The sequence below is a fragment of the Lissotriton helveticus genome, chromosome 9 (assembly GCF_964261635.1).
Source record: "Lissotriton helveticus chromosome 9, aLisHel1.1, whole genome shotgun sequence".
Classification (NCBI taxonomy): Eukaryota; Metazoa; Chordata; class Amphibia; order Caudata; family Salamandridae; genus Lissotriton; species Lissotriton helveticus.
This window is the reverse complement of record NC_136070.1, coordinates 1055871804-1055893961: the sequence shown is the minus strand read 5'-3', so window position 1 is coordinate 1055893961 and position 22158 is coordinate 1055871804. Positions and strand designations below refer to the sequence as shown.

Here is a 22158-nt window from a genome sequence, read left to right as displayed (position 1 = left end):
CGCTCCTTTAGGAGGAACATACAAAGGCGCTGCCTCTCGCATAGGTTTAACATGCACAATATCGACCTTATCTGAAGAAAAGATAGGTGATTGTTTCCCGTCGCCACTCAAACCCGTCTCTTTGTCGTCCACCGTCTTTTGTCGCTTTTCTTCTCGTAACCGAGACGCCTCATCCCGCAATATGAATAACCGTCGAACTGCATCAGCTGCCTGGGAAGGAGAAAAGAGACCTTTACGCAATTCTTTCTTATCTTGTATTATGTCATCAGGTTCAAGAACAGGAGAATATTTTCGAAAAGCCCCGACTACTTCATCAGAAAAGGTTTCAAGAAAATAAATTTTTTCCCTGTCCGGCCATTTTTCAAGAGACAACAATATTTCAGCAAGAGGAATTGTACCCTTAAGAATACGATAAGAAATTTGTCGGAGCTCCGCCATACGATCAGATGTTAGCTTAGACCGCGTGTCTACCTTATCTTTAAATGATCCAGAATCCTCATCTTCCCCTTTCGGAGCAGACGGGCCAGCATACGGAGGCGGAGAACGATCTAGTAATGAAAAATCATCATCAGAATTATTAAGGACAGGATAAAGAGGCCGACGAATGGGATATTGGCCAGATATCTGCAATCTACGTTCCTTTTCCCGTTTTTCTTCCGCGTCTTTTTGTTCACGTTGTCTCATTTCTTGCGCCTTCTCACGCACATTCTTCCTCTGCTCTTTCTCAATCAGCGCATGTTCACGTTTCTCACGCTCACGCACTTCTTTCACCCACATTCGCACACTCTCAAACATATCTTGTCTCGCTCGGCGCTTACACAGGCACTGTTCCACATACTCAATTTTGCGCACATCAAACGAACCATACAAAGGCCATCTCAACTCAGGATCCTTCTTGGTATACTTCCTCCACAATGTGCTGTACATTATAGGGGAAAGACCAAACTTAATGTACATATCCCTATTCGGCGTCCCTTCTGGGGGAGCCGGCTGCGATTCTTCAAGACTTAACCGGTTTCCACAGCAGCACCACTTACGTAGTGCGCTAAAAGTAGACATGCTAGAAATAGTGCGAAATACGCAATATTATACAGAAAAATGGCACTTAATCGTTGCGCCGCTCACAACCATATGTTGGAGAAAAATCTCCACATTGCCTACCTATATGTGTTGCAACGCATATATACCCATATTCATAATCATAATATGATCGATCATCCAAACATCTCCATATCCATATCCATATCCATAAGCCACAGCAAGCGTATCCTAAAACTGCCTTGCTAATCACTGGCTACCATAAACACTCACAGTAATTACCATACATTGGTCCTTACCAAGCACGAGCGTCCAGATTCCACTTGCCAAGTTCCACAATTTGCTCAAACAGCTTATCCACAGCAAACCGACAGAAGAGGTCTCAGTCGAAGACCGGCGCCACCCAGATGGTCAGATCGGAAGGAAGGAAGAAATACCTCAGGATGCCAGGACTAAAGACGCCGCTGGCAGTGATCACTTCCCCGGCAGAGTTCCACTCCTTCGTCACGACCAGTCCTTCGAGCCTCCGAGTCGCCGATGAGCCCCACGTGACGGGCGCCAATTGATGAGTTCAGGCCTCAGCAAGGCCCAAAGGTACCGAAAGGGTTCGCCCTTCTGTGTACAAAGTCCTTAGACTTACAAATGAAGTTGGCAAGGAAACTGGAAATACAAAAACATAGTTTAATAAACCTTTAAAGGTGGTGATACAACCTCCACAACACTTCTACAGTATTGTACAGAGTAGCACACTGAATACAAGCACATGGCCCCTTTTATACACAGTGGAAGGGGTTCAGCTTACAGCTTAGACAGAGGTTGCAACCACGTAAGGACATTTCCAAATATATCAGTGGGTGGAGCTAACAGTATTTCTAGAACATGGGAGGGCTATGCTAATAAGGAACAACTGTTACTTCTGCTGAGCATGCGCTACACTCTCAAGAAGGACTAATAATAACTGTTGCTAGGTAGAATCCACAGTGTAACTGGCAGAGAGGTAGGACAATCAGAACATTGAGCACATGGCAATGTAGGGCATGAAAATGGTGGACTCGAAATACAAAATGAAATCCCTATACTAGATATTTGGACTGATGCATTATGGCTTCAGCTAATGCTTAATAATACCGCTGTTTTATTTACAACAAGCTAGCCTCACATATGTCAGCTTCACGCTGATGAACTGAGCTAAAAGTTCATGCTTTGCAGATTGCATCACTGTGGGTTTTTAATGTAATGTACTTTGTTTTTATGTAGTGCTGTATCCAAGGCTGTGGCTTTACAGCACGTAGGCAGATGAGGCGGTGTGCAGTGAGGCAAGAAGGGCCGAATAACTCTGACTAGTTCTGGAAGAGTTGAGTCAGTCTTTACCAGGTTACGGGAGCTGCCGCAGTGGAAGTGTTGATGTAGGATGAGGGCTGGTCAGACGAGCTGAACTAAAAACAGCTGCCAATGTTGAGATAAAGTGACTCTAGTCTCTTCCGTGCGCTTGCGGCTTGCACAATAAATAAAAGTAGCACTGAGTGTCTGGCAGCAGAGCAGAGGTGAGGCTGAGTGAGGCTGCACTGTGCAGTGCAGAGCGAGCCAGCCAGCGTAACCAGATTGGTGTCACCCCATGATGGGGTGACACCCGGTGCGGTACGCACCCCCCTAGTGACGCCACTGGAGGAACCGGAGCCTGCAGACGCCAAGGAGAGGTCGCCAACGCACTGCATTTCTAAAAGGTACTGTTTGCGGGTCTTCCCGACACCGTAGCTGGCCCGCGATGCAGCAGACAGCCAGAACTGGATTTGTTTGTTCACTACGCTGTGATAGCCCCGGACTGAGCTATCGACATTAAGGAACTGTTATTTTGATAATTGAAGATTTCTAATTACTGTATTGTGGATTTGTTATCGTTTTGGTCTGTCCCAAGTATATGAAAATATTGGATATTTTTCTAAACTGGTGTGGTGTCCTTTTGTAGTGCTTACACTGTATTACTGTAAGTTACGTGCAAATGCTTTATACACTGCCTCCAAGATAAGCCTGACTGCTTGTGCCAAGCTACCAAGTGGGTGGGGTGAAGCAGGGGTTATTTTAGGAGTGTAGCTCCCTTATCCTGACTAGAGTGGTGGTTTCTGCCTGGCTTTGGCATATGCTCTAGCCTACTAAAAATCCCATTTCTAACAATATGTATCTGCAGCCAACACATGCTACGAATGGATAAGTTACTTACCTGTAATCCTAGTTCTCTTCCGGGGGTAGCCTCATCAAAGTCATAAGCACATGAATATTCCCGCCTATGTGCGGGACCCCCACATCACATATATATGAAAACCATATATGTAGTCCTATATATATATATATCCATATATATAAAAACACACAATGCAGTCTTCCATAGTCATGCTGAGCAATGTTGCAAGAAATTCTCTTGTACATAAATACACTCCAATAAAGCAGGGAGAAAGAAAGCATTTGAAAACTGCTTTAATATACAGCAGAAATCAAAATTCTGCAAGGAAGAATGAAAAAACATTGTCAACACATAGGCTGCATTGTAGAAACATTAGTGTAGAAAGCTGAAAAGCTAACCCACAGAAAACACTCAGAATAAACTAGCACCGTGCCTTTAAGGCAGCCATGACCCCTAGCTTCCCATCATGCCTCAGGGGGTGACAGTTAGGTCAGTTGTTCTTTGCGGATACCTGCAGACCATTTTACAAAGAGATGTATGTATCATGTTCACTTGCCCGGGGAGGCGGTGGGTTGCTTATGACTTTGATGAGGATACCCCTGGAAGAGAACTAGGATTACAGGTAAGTAACTTATCCTTCTCTTCCAGGGGATCCTCATCAATAGTCATAAGCACATGAATAGAATAGCAAGCCCATCCCCTCATCCTGCGGGCAAGTAAATAGAGCACAATCAAGGTAAAATAGCAGCCATAAGGCATATACAGACTCCAATAGGTTAGCATTGGAACAAATTCCTCAAGGAGGCCTGGCCCACTTGGGTATCTACCCTGGAGTCAGAATCCAGACAGTAATGCCTGGTAAACGTATGGACCGATTTCCAAGTTGGAGCCTTGCAAATCTCGGCCATCGGTACATTGTGCAGGAATGCAACCGTAGCAGCCTTGCCCCTAGTAGAGTGAGCTTTAGGGGAGGCAAACAGAGGCTTATTAGCTATTTGGTAGGCCAACTTTAAACAAGATACTATCCATCTTGAAATAGATATTTTAGAAGCTGGGAAGCCTGATCTAAGAGAGCCATAGTTTACAAACAATTGATCAGCCTTTCTAATGGATTTTGTTGCCTCCAAATGGAATTTGAGAACCCTCTTGAGGTCTAGCGAATGAAGAGACCTTTCCACTGGTGTAGTAGGATTGGGAAAGAGAGAGGGTGGAGAAATTGTCTGATTACATGGAAATCAGACACAATCTTGGGCAGGAAGGAAGGGTGAGTTCGCATAACCACCCTATTATGGTGGAAAACCGTATAGGGTTCCTTAGAACAGAGTGCTTGTATTTCACTCACTCTGCGTGCTGATGAAATTGCCACTAGAAATTCTACTTTCCAAGTAGGATGTTGTAATGTGGCCTTATGAATGGGTTCAAATGGAGGACCCATCAATTTGGATAAGACTAGATTCAACTCCCAATGCGGAGAAGGAGGTCGAACAGGAGGATAAACCTTCTTCAACCCCTGTAGGAAGTCCTTGACCACCTGAAGTTGAGAGAAAGAAGGTTGATTAGGTGATTTACGATATGCTGTGATGGCTCCCAAATGCACTTTTATGCATGAATACTTCAAACCAGATTTGGCCAAGTAGAGTAGATCCGGCAAGATTACCTCCTCTTGCCCTTTAACTGGACTCCAAACATTACGGATACACCACAAGTAAAACCTTTTCCACTTGAGAGTATGAAGTTCTCGTGGAAGGTCTCTTTGACTCGCTCAAAATGTCAATGCAGTCCTGAGGGAGGTTCAAATGTCCGTACTGCAGGACTTCAGGAGCCATGCTGCCAAGCTGAGCGAGGGAAGGCTGGGGTGCAGGATCTTCCCTCCCATTTTGGTGAAAAGGTCCAGCCTGCACGGAAGTCTCTGATGCGGGCGAACCGAGATTTGCAACAGGTCCGGATACTGCCATTGGCGAGGCCAGTCCGGTGCTATGAGGATCATCGTCATCCTGGATCGGAGAAGTTTGGCCACAAACTTTGGAATGAGAGGGAGGGGTGGAAAGGCATATGCAAACGTCCCTGACCATTCTATCAAAAGAGCATTCCCCTCGTTCCTGGTCGGTAAAACCTGAATGCGAAGGCGTGGCATTTTCTGTTTTGATCGTCTGCAAAGAGGTCGATGAAAGGATGACCCCATTGATGAAAGATGTCTGCCACCACTTCGTCGTTGAGCACCCAGTCTTCTGGCTCTTCGAAGTGACGGATGAGGGCGTCTGCTCGCACGTTTTGTTCTCCCGGCAGATACACTGCCATGGTCGAAAGATTTCTGGCTAGCAGCCAGTGCCAAATCGCCTGGGATTCGAGAGACAGAGGGCGAGAGCGTGTTCCACCTTGTTTGTTCAAGTAATACATGGTTGTTGTATTGTCTGTTTGTACTAAGATCGATCCAAACTGAATTGGCGGCTGAAAAGCCTTGAGGGCTAAATGAACCTCTCGCAGTTTCAGCATATTGATATGATACGTCTGCTCTCTGTTGGCCCATCTGCCCTGAGTTTGCAGATGACCCAGATGCGCTTCCCAACCCTGAAGCGACGCATCCATGATCAGGGATTGTTGTGGCAAAGGTTGATGGAAAGGGACTCCCACCAGAAGGTTCTGTGGTTGCAGCCACCAGAGAATGGATTTCTTTGCTGTGGGAAAGAGGAGAATCCGGTCTTTCCACTGACCCGAGGATTGATTCCATTTTTCCTCGAGATTTTGCTCTAACGGTCTCATCTTCAATCTGGCGTTGGGTATGAGAAAAATGCAAGAGGCCATCGACCCCAGCAGAGAAGCCACCTGTCTTACTGATGGCTGAGGAGCTTGAAGGATGATCTTGCCTCTGTCTCTCATTGATGACAATCTCTCCTCCGAAGGAAGCACTCTTCAAGAAAGAAGTGAAAGCCATCCTTATGGCCAAGTTCACCTGAACCTTACTGTTGTAGTTCAGAGACTTTGCATCGACTTTGTAACATTGATTATTTGATGGTCCAATAACTTTATACTCATGCATGACTGTGATCTTATTATGCTACTCACCTACTACCCATTACTATACGGTGCACATCTCCCCCTGATCCCCTTACCCCTTGTTCTCTGGATCTCTAAGTAAGTGATATAGATATCCTTTTAGCCTGAGCCCTCCTGATTCCTTCTGCAGCTGGATCAAAGACTCTGCACCATTTTATATTATTGTCTATTTTAAGTGTTTATTGGTACCTGCTGATCTACATTGTAGCTGGATCAAAGACTCTGCACCGCCTTATATTGTTATATTTATAACAGCACATGACTGCTATTCTAGCATGCTAGCGTTTACTATACTGTACCCAATTATTATGTTTATTCACCCTCTTGTTGCCCACTCCTGTTGTCCCCTGTGAAGCGCTCTGATATCTGTAAAGATCTTGTTCGCGCTATATAAAACTTTGAATAAATAAATAAATAAATAAATAAACACTTTTCCAAAGACTTTTTGTTGCGGAGGAAAACTGCTGTTGATGTCCTCCTCTTCCTCTCGAGGAACGACGGCCTTGGTACTGGGACTTGCCCTGTTTGCTTTGCTCACATTGAGGTGTTTGAACCCTCTGTTGGTAATTTTTCCTATTGTACGGCTTGTATCGCCTCCTAAACTCCTTTTTCTTCTCCAGGCCCACAACCTTTAAGGTGTCCAACTCAGCGTTCATTCTGGCCATTTCTTCGTCTGTGTGCGCACCAAACAGTGAAGTGCCAGAAAACGGGAGATTCAGGATGCGCTGTTGTGCCTACGTTTTTAACACTGTGAGGCGCAACCAGGAAGATCTTCGTGCACATATGCCATGTGCATACGAGTGAGCTGCCAGAGACGCACCATCTGCTGCAGTGCTGGTTACCTGGTTGGCTACCAGAGCACCTTCTTGTAGGATCTCAGAGAAGTCCTGTTGATCCTCCTTTGAGAGTTTTTCTTTGAAACGCTCCAGTGAATCCCATAAGGGCCTGTCATAACAGCCCAGCAGAGCCGCAGCGTTGGACACTTGAAGAGAAGACGCTGCAGAGCCACAAGTCTTCGGTCCCCAAGAATCTTGCGCTCTACTCTCTTTATCCGGAGGAGCGGAGGAGGAAGATGCAACTGCATGCGTCTTCTTTGCTGCTGCAATAATGACAGAGTCCGGAGGTGGATCCGATTTGAGGAAAAGAGGATCGGATGCAGCTGGTTTATATTCTTTTAGGATACGTGCTGGAGCTGCTTTAGCCGATGATGGAGCGAGAAAGATATCCATTACCGGCTCGATGATACCAGGGACCAAAGGAAGCAATGGCATGGCCGCAGACCTTTGATGGAGGGTCTCAAAAATGATGGACGTGGTTGTCTGAGGAGCTGTCATGGTGATGCCTAGCTTTTGAGGTCCTCTGGTGAAAACATCATAAAAGGTGTTCACATCATCAATAGGCGACACTCCGGAAGGAGGACTATCCATCAGGGTAGGTGAGTAACCCCTTTTGGATGAGTGTGTCGAAGAGGAAGACCAAGATGGTTTACGCCGCCTCTTGCGATGCCCCTGAATCGACCTGCCTTCAGGAGATCTGCCTCAGTGTTCTCTGGTCCGAGTGGTGGGTGACCTGTCCACTTCCTGCACGAGGCGTTGCAATGGTGATCTGTGTGGCAGACTGGAATAGTCCGTAGGCCGCTGAACGTGACCTCCGGGCACTGCTTGCCAATGATGGAGAGGTTGAAGATATCTGGGAGAGAGATGGGTAGAAGGAGATCGCTGTCCCCTTAGAGAACCTCTTGGCGGTGATCTTATAGGCTCCTGCGAATAAACAGAAGCACTGCGTGATGACGCAATCGTCTGGGGTGAGCTCTGAATAGAGTGAGAGGACTCTCTGCGGCTTCTGGAGCGTGATTGGCGTCTTGATGAGTGATGCGACGTCGATGGGGAGTGTCTTGACGTCGACCGGCTCTGTGTCACCATCACTGGTGAGTCCCTAGAACCTGATCGTCTCCTTGATGTCAATCTCTCAGTGTGCTTCGATGTTGTATGGTGTGACGTAGAATGTCTGGAGCCCATTGACTTCGCCTTCGACGTTGAGCGTGCAGGAGACCTCAAAGATGAGCGGGTGGACGGAGAAATCCTTCTCAACGTCGATCTTTCTCTCGACTCTGACCGTCTCCTAGAAGTCAGTGGAGTCGAGATCGGGGCACTTCTCGTTATCGACGGAGACCGCCGTCTCAAGTCGAACGACGTTTGGTATATTTCACTCTTGGTAAAGACGTAGAATCCCTTGCTGTCGGAGAGGATCGAGCCTTCAACGTCGAACGCCGCTTTGACAACGACGGAGGCGATAAGTGCCTAGCCTCTGGTGACGAGGCGCAGCTCAACGTTGACCGCCGCCTGGTTGACGGCAATGGAGATGTCTGCTTTGACGCCGATCGCCGGTGACCCTGCGACGGCGGAGCCTATCTCGACGTCAAACGCCGAAAAGACTGCGACGACGGAGATCTGCTTCTCAACGTTGGGCGAGCCCGCACAAACGGAGAGCAACTCCTCAATGCCGATCGTCGCCGGGTTGACGACGGCGGAGGATCCGACGTACTTATGTTCTTCGTCGGCGACCGGTGTTCTCTCGATGGTGAGCCTGCCGTCGATCGTCTTCTCATCCACGTTTTCGTGGCCGATGAAGGGATTTGAGGCGCCGAGCCAGACGCTGATGGAGATCATACTGGAACCTTACTTCTAGATGGAGTGGTGGCTCTCTTGTTCCTCTTCTTCATCGGAGACTTGCCTATAGAAGGAGATTTTCTCTTCTCAGCCAGCCCATAGAGGCCAATCCTCTCCCTGTCCTTCAGAGTTCTCTTGGACAGCAGCTGGCAATGCTGGCAGGTCTTAGGATTATGTTCAGGAGGAAGGCATAGAATACAGACCGGATCGGAGTCTGTTTAGCCTTCTTCCTTCTTGCCACAGGAAGGGCAAGGGTCAAAAAGAGAGTAGAGAAATACCAAAAAGACGTCGAAGTAAAAGGGTTTTGACAAATATTTTTAAGTATTTTCTGACAGAAATCAGAAAAAAGCTAGGGCTGAAGTAACCAGGGTCCTGACAGAAGGAGCCGGAAAGAACAACTGACCTACCTCTCACCCCCGAGGCATGATGGGAAGCTAGGGGTCATGGCTGCCTTAAAGGCACGGTGCCAGTTTATTCTGAGTGTTTTCTGTGGGTTAGCTTTCTAAACTAATGTTTCTACTAGACAGCCTATGTGCTGACAATGTTTTTTCATTCTTCCTTGCAGGATTTTGATTTCTGCTGTATATTAAAGCAGTTTTCAAAGGCTTTCTTTCTCCCTGCTTTATTGGAATGTATTTATGTACAAGAGAATTTCTTGCAATATTGCTCAGCATGACTATGGAAGGCTGCATTGTGTGTTATATATATATATATACATATATGGTCTTCACATATATGTGATGTGGATGTGTTTCCACATAGGCAGGAATATTCATGTGCTTATGACTTTGATGAGGATCCCCTGGAAGAGAAACTGCGTTCCCTTTTCTCAAGGTTTTCAAGCATGGCCAATGGCGTGGTTTGGTGGGTGCAAAAGTAAAGCACAAAGAGCAAGAATGTTCCAAAAGATTTGTATTTGTAAAAGGAAACTGGATGTATTTTCCATTAGAGGGGCACCTCAAAAACCTCAGAAGGATATACAACACAAATCAATATGTTCCTATCACAGTGTTGGCTACTCGATCCAAATAGCAAAGCTGTTCAGTGTAACTCACAATTCTGCTTTATGAGTCTGCTGGGACTAACAATTATTTATATACACTCTTCTTGGGACACAGGAACACTTAACATTTCCGAGTTCAGTTTGAAATGAGTCCATGGCACATTTTTATCATTAATCGAAAGGATCACACCGATATGCATAAAATACAGTTTGTTTATAATGGGCATTAACAAAACAATGTTTAAAATACTTGCGTTGGTCAAAAAAATGCATTTCGCCTGCCACAAAGCGTACTTTGTAGGGACCGACGTTGTGTAAAAACCCTTTTCTATAGTATGTAAATGCTTTTCAATACAAATAAAACCATTATTGAATACCATAACTTAGTTCTCGCAAGCTATTTCATTTCATTTTCTGTTCCGTATCCCTCTTGGTACAAATTCTTACCAGCTGTGAGTATGCCCTTGGCACTCTGACTTAGACTGGACGATTTCACAATTCCAGAAATGCCTGTATACAGTAAAGAGCAGACAGAAAACAGATGTTAGTCATCATATAGACTCTGCAACAGACAATGTGTCTGTGTTTTAATGCAGCTTCTTAATTTATTGAAATAAAACGAGGCTGCTCGAGGTATCTATTGCAGTACGCTTGGAACACACTGCAGCAATGGCAATAGCAAACCTATTCTAATTCCTATTATCAGCCAGAGGCAACTCATTAATACTGATGGGACACTGGGGACCAAGAAACATATTTTAAAACTAGTTAATCTTTCACTGATAATTTCAAAGTCAGAATTGCATATTTTAACCCTCCGGTTATTGGGCTACAGTGCTCCTGGAAGATACTGATTGTGGTTACTATAGTGTGGGTTATAGTAAACTACACAAAATTCGCAATTGTTCGGTTATTGGGTATTTATGCCCGCACTGGGTCTACAGGGTCAGAAAGAGGTTATCCCAAGATTCAGAAACAACGTCATTTTAGATCTCGAAGTGGTGCCATGTGAATGCACAACCAGTGGATATGTTAACATTTAGTCTATTGACTAAGGGACAGAGTTGATATGTAGGAGCTCCTGTAGGCAAGATTCTATTTATTAGAATAGATTACCATGCTGCTGCTACTAACTAAACAAATCCCTTGATTAACAATTCGATATACTTCTTATTGATATAGACTGCTGATGTTATCAACGTATAGTTAAGCACAAAAAATCGTAAACAGGATACTTTCTGAAAGGTATTCTTTGGTAAATAGTAGTTTGTAAGATATGGAATGACAAGTTTGAAAACATATACAACAAATGTGGCAGGGTGGCACTTGACTGTGCAAAAGTTCAGCATAATATTTGCGGCTGTCAGTTTGTATGTATTTTAGGTCTGGCCGAGAGAGACCACTTCTACTAATTAAGATCTTGAGAATTATTCCATCATATTTTTCAAAATACTACAGCCATCGGTCAGCCTTCCGAAGGACAGCATACATCAAGTAGAGACTGGGTCAGCCTCTAAGTTAAAACCATTGGTACCAGTATTGCCATCACCATGCTTACTAACCCAAACACCACATTTACCACCACCATTCACATCAGCGCCACCATCATTATCATCACCAGAACTGCTTCTACCAGCACAAATCTACCACTGCTCCCACTAGTACCATTACTGCCACCATTACCACCACCTCCAACCACACCACGATTACCACCAAAACAATTAACACCATTACCACCACTTTTACACCACCACCATTTCACCACCCCTACTGCCACCAACACTACTGCTACCATCCTAACCACTACTAATGGCATCATAGTATCACCTACTTCTATGAGGAAACGAAAAACATCTTATATCAAACCAATCTTGATCAGGAGGATCTGACCAATTACAGACCTCATTGAAACAACCTCTTCTGGGCAAACTTATTTTTAAAAAAAATCAGCATTCATCCAGATTTCAGAATTTCTAGAAAAACAACCTCGTACAGCACTGATCGCTATCAGGGACAACTCAAGGAACAATATAATTTCTACTAGAGTCTCTGCGCTCTACTACTACTACTACTAGACCTTTCAGCAGCCTTTTATACGGTACGCTACATACAACTACATAAAAGACTAAATGATATAAGAATGTAGGGTACGGCACTAAAATGGATAGTCATTCCTCAACAAGGGAACAACAATCATATCACGAACTCCATTCCCTTCATTACTATTCACATAAAGGGGCCAGATGTAGGTCGCCCAATACCGGTCGTTAACGACCGAAATTACCGAATTTCGGCGGTTACCGACCGATATTGGGCTTTTTAGATGTAGATGGCATTTTTGTAGGATTCGGTATTTTACCGAACCGGTAATTTAAGGATTCAGTAAAATACCGAATTCTTAACATACCGAACCGGTAAATTACCGAATTCAGGATGTAGGGAGCACTCAAGTTAGTGCATTCCTCAGTTAAGGATTCGTTATTTACCACCAACTACAAGTTGGTGGTAAATAATGAAAACCTTTGAAAAAGCATTTTTTTTGCTTTTCCAACAGTGCCATGTTGCAGACATACATGCCCTCAGGGCATGTATGTCTGCAACATGTGCACCCATACACAATTGAGGGGTGCAACAGGGTGTCAAAGGGACACCCTGCCACCCTTCAATGTTTTCCCCCCTTTTACCGAATTGGTATTTACCGATTCGGTAATTGACATTCATTCCTATGGGCCTTCAGGCCCATAGGAATGAATGGCAATTACCGAATCGTTAAAAACGTGGAGATGCCAGACACATTATTGAGTATGTAAAACGTTTGTGTACGTCTGATGCCACTATAATCCAGAAGTGTATGAAGTCTCCATAATCCAATAATCTCCATAATCCAATAATCCAATGTTACTCAATTCCTCCATGGTTATACCCATCCGTTGTGTGAACATCCCTTTATTGGGAAAACTGCAATAAAACTTGGCGATGAACTTGGGGACATGAACAAAGTAAACCAGCACTAAGATCTTTCTGATGCAGCATAACCTTTCCAGGTTATCAAATATTGACTATAAACTCTCACTCTTCTAAAATCTAAGACAGCATTCTACTTTAAATTCAGGTGACCCATCTACTAAAACAAGAGGGTGGAGGAATAGAGGATGGACAACTAGCAGGTTTCAATCAAAACGTGCAACACCAGATGAATGTGCCAGTGGAAAGAAAGGGAAAGCTTCTCCGCCAGCAACCACGTCTCCTTCAGCCACTCCACCGGACTACACTGGACCGACCACAGCTGCATCCATTTCACCTACAAGAAGACTACAGCACCCTACAGATCCCCCGCAGACGCTGGAGCAAAGTCACCACAGACCAGCTTACCACATCACTGAGCCAGAACCCACCAGCCGACACCTCTGACACCAACGACGCAGCTCACAATCTCGCACAGTGGATCACCAACTGCGCCGACAACCTCGCTCCACTGAAGAACCCCCCAGGCAAGACCAGCAATAGGAAAACTACATGGTTCACCGACGCCCTCAAAGACTCTAATAAATCACGCCGCACGCTAGAAAAAACCTGGCGCCAAGAACGGACGACAAAAAACATGACAAGAACGCCACTCGCAAATACCACCAGCTGATCCGCACCACCAAAAGGACATCGTTCAAAGAGCGGCTGGACAACAACACCCACAACAGCAAGGAACTCTTCAGCATCGTAAAAGAGCTCTCCAACCCCAACGCCAGTAACGACATCACACCATCACAAGACCTCTGCAACTCCCTCGCCACGTTCTTCTACCGCAAGATCGTAGATATACACAACAGTTTCGAAGCCCAGACTCCGCCTCCAGTCTCCAAACCAACGACCCCCACCACCACCCTAAACAACTGGACCCCCATCAGCACAGAAGACACCACCCACGTCATGAACACCATCCACTCCGGATCTCCCTCTGACCCATGCCCCCACCACATCTACAACAAAGCAGACGCCATCATCGCACCCCACCTCTGGAACGTCATAAACAACTCCTTCGCATCAGCCACCTTCCCAGAGAGCTGGAAACACGCAGAGATCAACGCCCTTTTGAAAAAACCCACAGCTGACCTTAAAGACCTCAAGAACTTCCGCCCCATCTCTCTTTTCCCTTCCCGACTAAAGTAATCGAGAAGATAGATCGTCAATAAACAGCTGACTGCATTCCTCGAGACAAACAACTCGCTCGACCCATCCCAATCCGGATTTTGAGCCAACCAAAGTACCGAGACAGCCCTCATCGCAGCCACCGACGACATCAGGACCCTGATGGACAACGGGGAAACAACTGCCCTCATCCTTCTAGACCTCTCTGCCGCCTTTGATACTGTCTGCCACCGCACCCTAATAACCCGCCTCTACAACAATGGGATCCAAGGAAAAGCGCTGGACTGGATCACCTCGTTCCTTTCCAACAGAACCCAGAGAGTCTGCCTCCCGCCTTTCCACTCCACGGCCACCAAGATCATCTGCGGCGTACCCCAAGGCTCCTCGCTCAGCCCAACCCTCTTCAATATCTACATGAGCCCCCTTGCCGCCATCGCACGCAAACACAACCTGAACATCATCTCCTACGCAGACGACACCCAGCTGATACTCTCCCTCAATAAAGACCCAACCACCGCCAAAACCAACCTCCAGGAAGGAATGAAGGACGTTGCGGAATGGATGAAGCTCAGTCGGCTGAAACTGAACTCAGACAAAACGGAGGTCCTCATCATTGGACAATCCCCATCCGCCTGGGACGACTCCTGGTGGCCACAGTGCTGGGCACCGCAACGACACCCACGGACCACGCACGCAATCTGGGATTCATCCTGAACTCCTTGCTCACAATGACCAGACAAGTCAACGCCATCTCATCCTCCTGCTTCAACACCCTCCGTATGCTCCGAAAGATCTTCCGGTGGATCCCCACAGAAATCAGGAAGACGGTCACGCAGGCCCTCGTCACCAGCCGACTGGACTACGGAACGTCCTCTACGCAGGAACCACAGCCAAACTTCAGAAACGACTTCAACGCATACAGAACGCCTCCGCACGACTCATCCTCAACATCCCTCGCCACAGCCACATATCGGCCCACCTGAAAAACCTACACTAGCTCCCTGTCAGCAAGAGGATCACGTTCAGGCTCCTCACCCACGCACACAAAGCACTCCACGACATGGGCCCTGAATACCTCAACACCCGCCTCTCGTTCTACTCTCCCACCCGCCAGCTCCCCTCCACCAGCCTCACCCTCGCAACCGTCCCACGGATCCGCAGAGCCACTACTGAAGGAAGGTCGTTCTCCTACCTGGCCGCCAAGACTTGGAACTCCCTCCCCGCACACCTACGACTGACCCAGGACCATCTCACCTTCAGGAAACACCTCAAGACCTGGCTATTCGAGCAGTAGCGCCCCCCAACCTCCCTTCAGCGCCTTGAGACCCCCGCGGGTGAGTAGCACACTCTATAAATGTATTGATTGATTGATTGATTGATTCAATGCGGGAATTCCTACCTATATGTATGCTGTAGCTTGTAGCCCTGATAGGGTGGTGTAGTCAACTTCAGGGTTTAAACTCCCTGGTGTGGCTTTACATTGTTTATCAAGCAAGAGGTTAGTCAAATAAATGTGGGTTTTTTAATTTGCTGCATTCCCCTCTAGATCCAAATTAACAAATGTCTGAGACAACGTGTTATCTAAATGCTTAAGAAAACTGTGAATGTACTACATAAGTTAAATAAATATATACCAGACCACGTAAACTCTCAGTTAATCAACCACCATTATGATATTTGTTTTTATCAAGGTCATTAAATAATATATGCAAAAACAACAGTTTATGTTCATCCATCATTTGTTTGCTGTAACATGTTTCGCCTTAAGTGGGATCGGCATGCCCAGACGTGGGTTCCTTGCTCACTGTGCCACTGGATTCAAGCTAGCCTGTCTGAAGAAGGATATGAATGAGAAAGGGATTCTGCACTCGTATTTATACAATTTAGAACGTTTAAGCGATAAGTGTGCTGTACCAGATTAGTGCCTGCCCACTGGTACCCAAACCATGTATATGGCCCAGTGTTGTGAATCACTGGGACTCTGGTACGCACTACGTGAATTGAATTATTCCTTTAAACCATTATGTGCATTTTGTCTAATGCAATTTATTATATTTCCCAACTATAATCATCAGTGTCATCAATTTTATGATACAAAATTTTTCTCACAATATCATGAAATTATACATAACATAATCCAAACACAGGTTTACAAACAAAACATAAAGAGAACAACCCAATGCATTTCGGGGCGATAATGCCCCTTCGTCAGGGGTCTGTAAAAAAGGGGGGATACAAACAAGGAGAATATTAATCATGCAAGCTAAACACTGTTTAGTCTTTTATGTCAGCAAAATTGCATTTTATCAAAGCTTACCTAAATCCTAAGAGGTAATATGTACCCTGTGTCTACTTGATGTGAGCATTTCAAACAGATATCTGAAAAAAACCAAAACTAGGGTGTGTAAACATGTCCATTCCCATTAGCAATGTTAACCTATTGTGCTCTAAGTTATTCAAACAACCTCACGACAATTAATTCTTTACCTGCAGGGACGTTGTTGATGACCGTTCTATAATGTGGAAAAAGTAATAAAGAAACCCGAATGATCGTCCAGTATCGAAATAAAGTGCATATGCGTTTTTTCAAAAAATAATAATAAATAATTAACAAGGTGAAGCTCACCTGCGTATAATATGAAGCTTGCTATCACGTAGAAAAAACCTGTGATAAACAAGCGGCTCATGTCAGTACACATATATATTTATGGGCTTGCGCTTCTAAGATAATACACAACAAAGATGTATTTACCTGCGAGTCTAAACGTGCAGGTTTCGATCTCGCTGCCTTTAACGCAAGATTATGCAGCAGCAGTATGCATATGTTTTATTCATATTTTCACATGGACTACAATATGTGTTTAAATTGATGCACTGATTTGTGATAAAATCCAAGGTTTGACGAAGGGGCATTATCGCCCCGAAATGCATTGGGTTGTTCTCTTTATGTTTTGTTTGTAAACCTGTGTTTGGATTATGTTATGTATAATTTCATGATATTGTGAGAAAAATTTTGTATCATAAAATTGATGACACTGATGATTATAGTTGGGAAATATAATAAATTGCATTAGACAAAATGCACATAATGGTTTAAAGGAATAATTCAATTCACGTAGTGCGTACCAGAGTCCCAGTGATTCACAACACTGGGCCATATACATTGTCTGAAGAAGGATGACATACCCTGAAACCGATCCCAGGATGCTTGCTTCCGGTCCAGGGAGGATCTGGCCTGGCAGTTCGGTCTGAACTGTTCCCATGGGGCACAGGGTCAAGACTGATTTGCATATGGCTGGGTCCAAACTGGAGTGACGTAGTAAGCAAAAGAACAATGGATTTAACCCAGATCATTTGACTGGGGAGAATGTTTGCATTGTCAGCATTCCGTCCATCATTTTTTGCTGTAACACTTTTCGCCCTAAGTGGGATGGGTATGCCCAGACGTGGGTCCCTTGCTCACTGTGCCACTGGATTCAAGCTAGCCTGGCTGAAGAAGGGTGACATACCCTGAAACCGGTCCCAGGGTGCTTGCTTCTGGTCCAGGGAGGACCAGGCCTGGCAGTTCGGTCTGAACTGTTCCCATGGGGCACAGGATCAAGACTGATTTGCACTTGGCTGGGTTCAAACTGGAGAGGCGTAGTGGGCAAAAGAACGATTCATTTAACCCAGATCATTTGATTGGGGCAGCATGTGTGCATTGTCTGCCTTCCATCCATCATTTGTTTGCTGTAACATTAAATAATATATGGCAAGCCAACTCACAGGATAGTATTTCTGAACAACATGCTTGATAGTCCCAAATCTGGTTTCCATAATCACTCCAGTAGGGGACAGTTCCTTTGCTGATGGTCGATAATGATGCTTAAAGGACACCATCTGTGTCTGTATAATGGTATTGTGAGATCACTAGACGCTTTTAAGACCTTTAGAACAGGACACACACTAACTATTTGAAAAACGATATTTGTTTAGGGTGCTGCTTGCGATATAGACACATTGTGCTGCTTGCTATACAGATACATGGGTTTTCTTATTTTTGTCTATCTACTGCCAGTAGCAGAGGGAGTGGTTATCTGAATTGGTTTATATGTTATGTACATGATATGCCACAGATTTGTAGCCTGTCACTGGCAGTGCTTTTTAAATGTTTTATTTATTAAGGGTTTAAACAGTGACAAGTACAGCACTGCATTTTTGGCCAGTTTATAATCAAGCAATAACACTGACTTACCTTGCATGTGAGGCCCTCCAACATTCAGCCCCCACCCCCCCAACTTCCCCCACCTGGAAGGGTCCAATCCCCTAATCAGTTAGCTCAGCAAGGCCGTTTAGTGGCAGAGACTATTACTTTCCTCATCCTATTCCCTCTGGCAACAGGTCAATGATCCTTCCAAGCATTTTCCCCCACATCGACAAGTCCTCCCCACCTTATAATCTGTCAGAGTCTGCTTGATGTGTTGCTCACCTGCCAACACCCATTCCACCAGCCCGCCAAGCATCCATGGCAGGCGTTCTGGTTGCCTTCCAGTGTATTTTCACTCGCCTCCTAGCCAGTACCAATTCCAGTGCCACCATGAGCATTTGCATCTTAAGGTGCTTTTGGCATGGCACCCCCCATCAAACACAGTTTTATGGAGCCCTCCACTTTCACCCCCACCGAATGGGTCAGTGCATCCAGCAACAGCAGCCAGTAATACACCAGAAGCGGGCAGACAAAGTCGTATGTAGAAAATCTGCAGAGAGGAGGCCACACCTGCCACAGGCAGCTGGGCTCTCTGGGCATATCCTCATCAGATTGGCCTGGGTTAGATACGTCTAGTGCAGATAATGGAATTGTACGCTTTTGAATCTAGTGTTAGGGGAGACCTGTCAAACCTGCTCGCAGGCTCTTCTCCATTCCGTTCCAGTAATCTCTTCAGGGCAGTCTACACTCAACTGTTCCCTGACTTTGTCCATAGATCCCCCTTTATCCTACACTAGTGCCCTAGCAACTACTTTGCCGCAGCATGTTCCTGCGGCTTGTCCAGGAAGGAAAACCAAAAACCCCACACAACATGTGCCAAACACACAATACAAGAACTGTGCCAATCCCAGATGAAACAGCTCCTGGACCTGATCAAATATGAGACATCTGTTGTTTGAATAAAGGTCTCCCACCCTCTCACACAGCCACATCTCCATTTCCAATACTTTCTGTCGTGGCTCAGGACACTGAATGGTTTTAATACCCAAAGAGGCTGATCATCCGCAAACTGTGCCCTTCCGGAGGACCCTGCATGCCACTCAGTTCCACCCCTTCGCCGTCAGACGTACTATGTACAGGAGCTCTTTTGGGACTCTCTCCCAAATCATGAGCAGTTCCGGAAGGGTGTATGAGTGATGCGAGCCCAACAGAAGAGCCTTCTCCCAGTTGCAATCGTCGTCAAACTATCTCACAGCATGCTGGACCTGGGCTGCTGCATAGTATAAAAACAGGTCCGTAAGCCCAACCCTCCTTGGGAAGTTTTAGTCCCTACAGCCATACTCTGCTTCTCTTTCCTGCCCATACCAATGGCCATGGCAGCCTGTCTAGCCAGACAAATGAGCTTCAAGGCACTGGGCACATAGAATCTTGCAATACGTAGCTACATCTTGGCAAGAACCCCATTCCAGGCAAATAGATACTTCTCATAATCGAGAGAGGCAGGGTGTTCCAGAACTCCACCAACCATCCCAGACCCTCTAATAACTGCCCTACATTAAGATCATATTGGGCTACTGTACCGTTTGTCCCCCAGATACCCAGGTAGTGGAATTTGTCCATTTCCCAGTGCAATTCCAGCTCCCGGTGGGGTGCCTCGGTTGTATGCCTCAGTCTTCTCAGGGTAAATGGACTAGAATTCGATCAGTTCGTCTTCATTCCAGACATCTTCAGCAAAGTCCTCCATCTCCTGTAGGAGATGGAGAACGGAGTCTCTGGGTTCTGGTAAATAAATCAACTACGTAGGTGGGTGAGGGTTCTTTTAAAACAAACTAACGGGTTGTCTGAGAAATGAGTAAAAGACATGTATGACAGCACACTAAGATGGTAGCAAGCGTGTTCTCATTTGTTGGATATATCTGTACGGTAGGCCACCAGCCACTGAGCCCCTCACCTCTGTTCCTGTTGGGCCCGCTTTCTCGGCCGGTGGGGCTGTCAGTACCCCCCTCCGCCCCCCGCTTCCTGGTGTACTCTCTCCTGCTGCCATGGGTTCTAGAAGCACTGAATGCCTCCAGCACCGCCTCCAAGTGTCCAGGATGAAGTAGGATTACTGTAGGGCAGGCAGAGCTCCAACAATTCACTTCTTGGAAGCCATCTAGGCAAGCTATCCCCCAAACTCCCCCTCCCCCATTGCTTGTGCCGTTTAATTTGTAATTAGAGGTGCTGGAAGACAACCAGCTTGGTCTCTCCGTACATTCTGGATGCAACAAATTGATATTGTTCAACTTAAGTACGCCTTGAAGGTATCATTGATGCTCAAGGTTCCTATATTTAAAATAATACTAGCACTGATCTAAATCATGGAGAATAAAATGAAGTTATCTTATTTGTGGAAATTCTATTATGATAGGGACACAACAGATATATTCATATTGACTAGAGTCTGCTGTAGTTAATGGAAGGGTAGTTTTATCTGCTTCAATGTAATATTCAGTGAAGTTGAAGTATATTTTGAATGTTCAGTTCTCATTCTTTCTGTAGTCTGATGTTTCTTTTATATTAATAAAACTCTGAAATTGTATGTGTTGTTTTACATTTACGAAGGGCTAAAACAAATACAGCACAATCACTTTTGCTGCATGCGACCTACAATGTGCACAATTTCAAATGAAATTGTCTGAGTGAATTAAACCATCAAATATTGAAGTTCATTTCACAGGGTAGTTGCAAATGGGAGATAATCCTAGGGGCTTGAAAACACTACTGCAGTATTTTGTTTTTATGTAAAAGAAGTATGTGCCGTTTTAGCTTTTCATCTAGTCCCTTATGTTCATTGAGATATTGCTGCAGCTTGGGTCCTGCATGACTATTATAAAACATGTTACTAAAAGTGTAACCCAAATACCAGTTGGTAGTAGAAAACAAGCATTGGCAAATCAAATTTGTTTTATTCGAATGTGGCAAAAGATTAAACGCAGCCCAATACTTGTAAAAGAAAACAAATATGTGCATAGTCAATAGTTCTTGCCATTTAACTACAAAAGCAGACCTTTTGGCTTTTATAATGATGCTTTTTGACAATACTGCTCAGCATCCCAAAAAATAAATAAAATAAAAAAATGAGATGATTCGTACGTGTGCACGCACCATGAAACTACAGTTGGTGACCCTCGAATTACCCACCTAGTGATGTAATGGAATGCAGGGACCAGTCACGTTTTATCAAAGGAGCGCTTGTGCCTGAACTATGCTCCAAGTAGCAAGAATGTGTCCGGGACCTTTCAAACAGGTGTTTTAAATGGTGTATAGATTTTATCCAGATGATGAAGGATGGGTACAAATAATGCAATACAAACTGCGTTAGAAAATGTTACCCAACACAAAACATGTTCTCTAAACATAAGCATCGACACTGTTTCTCACTTCCCAAAAAGCCAGAATTATTCTATCCATAATAAGCATTCTCTGTAAAGACATGCAGTTAATTGAGACTGCTCTGTATTCAAACGAGAAACTTGCCGCGCTGATAAATGCCGAAAGGAAAGTGGGCGAGTCTGGGACTTAATATCACAGCATAATTATTATCCAGCAGCAGACAAAATAAGTGGCAGGGAGGAAAGGTGGGGGCTGTAGGGGTAGACGGGTGAACATAGGCAGGAATGGAGCAACAAGTGACGGGGCAAAGAGAAACGGAGTTAGAGGGAAAGAGGACAGCAATAAGCAACAACGTGGGAGCAATGGGGCAAAAAGCAATGAAGGGAAAAGCAATGATGGCAGGAAGCAACCAAAACAATATTAAAACTCAAACTCGTGGTGTTGCATGGAAAACTGGTCAATCACTAGATAAATAAAATTGTGCATTGAAGAGAGATTTTGCCAATAGTAAAGG

At 45.2% G+C, this 22158-nt stretch overlaps 1 protein-coding gene across 1 annotated transcript in view; it reads right to left on the bottom strand.

Moving 5' to 3' along the window:
• TAMM41 (TAM41 mitochondrial translocator assembly and maintenance homolog) overlaps positions 1 to 22158 on the bottom strand; it is a 243086-nt gene that overhangs the window by 63803 nt on the left and 157125 nt on the right. Inside the window, exon 7 of the mRNA XM_078661406.1 lies at positions 10391 to 10453. Within this exon, the coding sequence (XP_078517532.1) occupies positions 10391 to 10453 (63 nt within the window). The remainder of the gene's footprint in view (positions 1 to 10390; positions 10454 to 22158) is intronic.